The sequence below is a fragment of the Nicotiana sylvestris genome, chromosome 10 (assembly GCF_000393655.2).
Source record: "Nicotiana sylvestris chromosome 10, ASM39365v2, whole genome shotgun sequence".
NCBI classification, from domain to species: Eukaryota; Viridiplantae; Streptophyta; class Magnoliopsida; order Solanales; family Solanaceae; genus Nicotiana; species Nicotiana sylvestris.
In genome coordinates, this window is record NC_091066.1 from 61,737,104 (window position 1) to 61,741,586 (window position 4,483).

The 4,483-nt window shown below is 41.0% G+C and overlaps 1 protein-coding gene across 1 annotated transcript; it reads right to left on the reverse strand.

The window, feature by feature from the left end:
* Positions 1-3,572: 3,572 nt before the first annotated feature.
* Positions 3,573-4,001, reverse strand: LOC138879414 (uncharacterized). Its single transcript, XM_070159024.1, has one exon. It carries the CDS (start codon positions 3,999-4,001, stop codon positions 3,573-3,575), a length of 429 nt encoding a protein of 142 aa, XP_070015125.1.
* Positions 4,002-4,483: the final 482 nt, after the last annotated feature.

Here is a 4,483-nt window from a genome sequence, read left to right on the forward strand (position 1 = left end):
ATCAACCGCGACCAAGATGTAGGTGTTTCCACAAGAACTCACAAATGGACCCATGAAGTCAATACCTCACACATCGAAAATATCAATCTCCAATATGGTGGTGAAGGGAATTTCATTTTTCTTTGAGATTCCACCAGCCCTTTGATATTCAACACAACGCTTTACAAGATCACTAGCATCCTTGTAGAGAGTGGGCCAATAGAAACCACAACTCAACATTTTGGTCGCCGTTCTTGCTCCACCATGGTGACCAACATAAGGCGAAGAGTGACAAGCCCCAAGAATTTCAACTTGTTCCTCCTCCGGTACACATCTTCTAATAATTCCATCCATGCAAATCTGGAAAAGATATGGTTCATCCCAATAGTAGTCTTGACAATCCCGTTTGAGCTTCTTCCTTTGGTTTGAAGAGAACTTAGCCGAAATGATACCACTCACAAGATAGTTAGCTAGATCCGCAAACCAAGGCACCTCTTTCATTGAAATATCCAAAAGTTGCTCATTGGAGAAGGAGTCATTGATTTCAAGGCCATCATGCAGCCTCCCCTCCTCCTCCAAACGAGACAAGTGGCCTGCCACTTGGTTTTCACTCCCTTTCTGATCTTGGATATCAATATCAAACTCTTGCAATAAAAGTACCCATCTCAGCAAATGGGCTTTAGAATCTTTCTTGCTCATGAGATACCGGAGTGTCGCATGATCCGTATGAAAAGACACTTTTTCACTCATCAAGTATGGGCGAAACTTCTCAATAGCAAACACAATGGCAAGAAGCTCTTTTTCCATAATGGTGTAGTTGACTTGGCAACTATTCATGGTCTTGATTGCATAATAAACCGGATGAAAGATCTTGTTGATACGTTGCCCCAAAATAGCCCCTACAGCTACATCACTTGCATCGTACATAAGCTTAAAAGGAACACTCCAATTTGGAGCAGTGATAATGGGAGTAGTGGTCAACTTGAGCTTTAGCAACTCAAAGTCTCTCATGCAATCATCATTGAAAAGGAACTTGGCATCTTTTTCCAAAAGCTTGCATAACGGATTTACCACTTTAGAGAAATCCTTGATGAAACGCCAGTAAAATCCCACGTGAACTAAGAAACTCCGCACACCTTTGACTGAAGTTGGAGGTGGAAATTTAAAAATTACCTCAATCTTTGCCTTGTCGACTTCAATGCCATTCTTTGAGATCTTATGGCCAAGGACAATGCCTTCCTCAACCATGAAATGACACTTCTCCCAATTGAGCACCAAGTTTATTTCTTCACATCTTGCCAGCACTTTGTCCAAGTTTTCTAAACAATCATCAAAAGAACCCCCAACCACCAAAAAGTCATCCATGAAGACTTCAAGAAAATCCTCTACCATATCCGTGAAGATAGCCATCATACAACTTAAAAAATTCATTGGTGTGCACAACCCAAATGGAATCCACGAGAATGTGAATGTACCATAAGGACATGTGAAAGTAGTTTTCTCTTGATCCTATGGAGTAATAAGAATTAGATTGTAGCCGGAATGCCCATCAAGGATACAATAGAAAGCACGACCGGCCAATCTATCAAGCATTTGATCTAGGAAGGGAAGTGGGAAATGATCCTTCCTTGTGATTTTGTTGAGCTTGCGATAGTACATACGCACTCACCACCCGGTCACCGTTCTTGTAAGAATCAACTCATTCTTGTCATTGGTGACCACCGTCATGCCCCATTTCTTTGGGACACATTGAACCAGAGACGTCCACAAACTATCGAAAATGGGGTACACAACCCCGGCATCCAACCACTTAATGACTTCCTTTTTGAAAACCTCTTGCATGGCTTCGTCGAGTCTCCTTTGATGTTCAATAGATGGTTTGGCACCTTCCTCCAAATTAATCTTGTACATGCAAAATGCGGGGCTTATTCCTCGAATATCAGCCAATGTCTATCTAATAGACTTCTTTCTTTTTGTAGCACCACCAATGTTGAATCTACTTGTACGTTAGTCAAACAAGTGGAAACAATAACCGGTAAAGTAGAAGAAGGGCTAAGAAATTCATACAAAAGATGTGGAGGTAATGGCTTCAACTCCAAGAAAGGAGGCTCCTCAATTGAAGGCTTTGTTGGAGGAGTGGTTCGATTCTCAAGATCCAAGGACAATTTACGGGGCTCATAAGTGTACGACCCCATTCCTTACAAAGCGTTCACGAATTCCATGTAACCCTCCATTTCTTCATTATCACAATTGAGCAAGACGACCTCCAAAGTATCATAAACATTCATCACGGCACTTGTTTCATCAATGATCACATCGCTCACCAAGTCCAAGAAAGAGAACACCCCATTGCTATTGGGTTGCCTTATATATTTACACACATGGAAAATCACTTTCTCATCACCAACTCGGAAAGTAAGTTCTCCAGCTTCAACATCAACTATAGCCTTCCCCGTAGCAAGGAAAGGTCTCCCAAGAATAATCGGTACCTCATAGTCAACCCCACAATCAAGAATACAAAATCCGCTAGGAGAATGAATTTATCAACACGAACCAACACATCATCGTACGATCTGCCATTTGTAATCTCATAGATGTGGGTCTTTGTTGCGTAATTCCCAAAGACTTAAAAATCGAATAAGGCATCAAATTGATACTTGCCCCAAGATCACAAAGAGCTTTAGCAAAGTCGGCACTTCCAATAGTACAAGGGATTGTGAAAGCGCCGAGATCTTCCAATTTAGGAGCCATTGAGTGCACAATTGCACTCACTTGATGAGTCATCTTTATAGTTTCACAATTCATCGGCCTCTTCTTTGTCACCAAATCCTTCATGAACTTTGCATAACCAGGCATTTGCTCCAAAGCCTCAACCAATGGCACATTAATAGATAGACTCTTCATCATGTCAATGAACGTTTTGAATTGATTCTCGCCATTTGTCTTGGCAAGCCTTTGAGGTATGGAGGAGGCCTTGGCATTGGTGCCTTAGACTTTGGCACTACCGGTTCCGGTATGTCAACAATGTGCTCCCTAGACGGGTTCACTTCCTCATGAGTCTCCTCCAAATTGTCATCAATATCATTTGCTTGCACCTCATTGTCCGGGATCTCATCATCTTGTACCACTTGCTCAACATCCACAAGTTTCTTTTGACTTGAGGTGGTTGCATCCCCACCTTTTCCACTCCTTGTAATAATGGCCATGGCATGTTCTGTGTTGTTCTCACCCTTTGGGTTCACCACCGCGTCACTTGGTAGTGCCCCTTAGGATGAGTCTTTAAAGCTTGTGAGATTTTCCCCAATTGAACTTCCAAATTGAGAATTGAAGTATTGTGAGAGGCTAGTTGAGCATCGGAATCGGCATTCTTCTCCATCATTTGTTTCAACATGTTCTCAATTCATCCCATCTCATTTGGAAGAACTTTGACCATTGGAATGATAAGGAGGTGGGTTGCTCGGTTGTTGATACATCGGGGACCTTTGAAAACATGACCCCTGATTCCCTTGGTAATTGTTCCACCCCCTTTGGTTGTTTCCTCCCCAATATCCTTGATTATTACCACTCCAATTGCCTTGGTTATTTTTACCATTTCAATTTCCTTGATTGTTTCGATTATTCGAATTCCCTTGGTTGTTACCACCATTCCAATTCCCTTGATTGTTGCTAGAATTCCAAATCCCTTGATTTCCTTGAGGTTGCCATTGTTGTTGATTCGGTCCTTGAGAGTTGTTTCTTTGCCCTTGGAAGTTGTTCACATATTGTACTTCCTCCTCTTTTTCATTGTACGATTCATCTTGATCAAACCCACTATCATCTTGCACATAATTTTTCACACGATTTTGCATTTGTGGACCCTTTTGCCTTCGCTTGTTTACCATCATGCTAACTTCATCCATTGCATTGACTTTCTCAGGACCTTGCACTTGTTGAAGTTGAGCCTTGGCTAATTGATTAATTACGGTGGTCAACTCGGCAATTGCTTCCCCATGATCATGCAATTCTTTATGCAAGTGAATCATGTAGACATGTAATTTTTGACTCGCCACGTCTTCAAGCTATATTAGCAGTTTTGCATATTTTATAATCTTGAAAAAATACCAAAAATAGTTTTACAATATAATATTATTTACTTTAATTAATTAAAGTTAGTTATGTATTTTATAGTATAGATTTTACATTATTTATAGAAAAAGAATTAAGATTTTGGGTTGGAAAGGCCCAATTTCGGACAGCCCTACACCATTAACCCATGGACCCAACCCAACTTTTGAGCCCAAATTCGGATGGCCCATTTCCCTTAGCCCACACAACCCCTATCAGATTTTATAACCCTTAACCCTAATTAATTCTCTCATATAAAAAAAGATCACAAAAACCCTGGAACTAAAAAAGAAAAACCCCCAGTCATAACCTCTTCATCTTCCTCTCTTAACCTAGACCAAAAACCCTAGAACCACTGAACCCTAGAAGAAGACAGTCGCTGCTGCACCATCTCCTCATG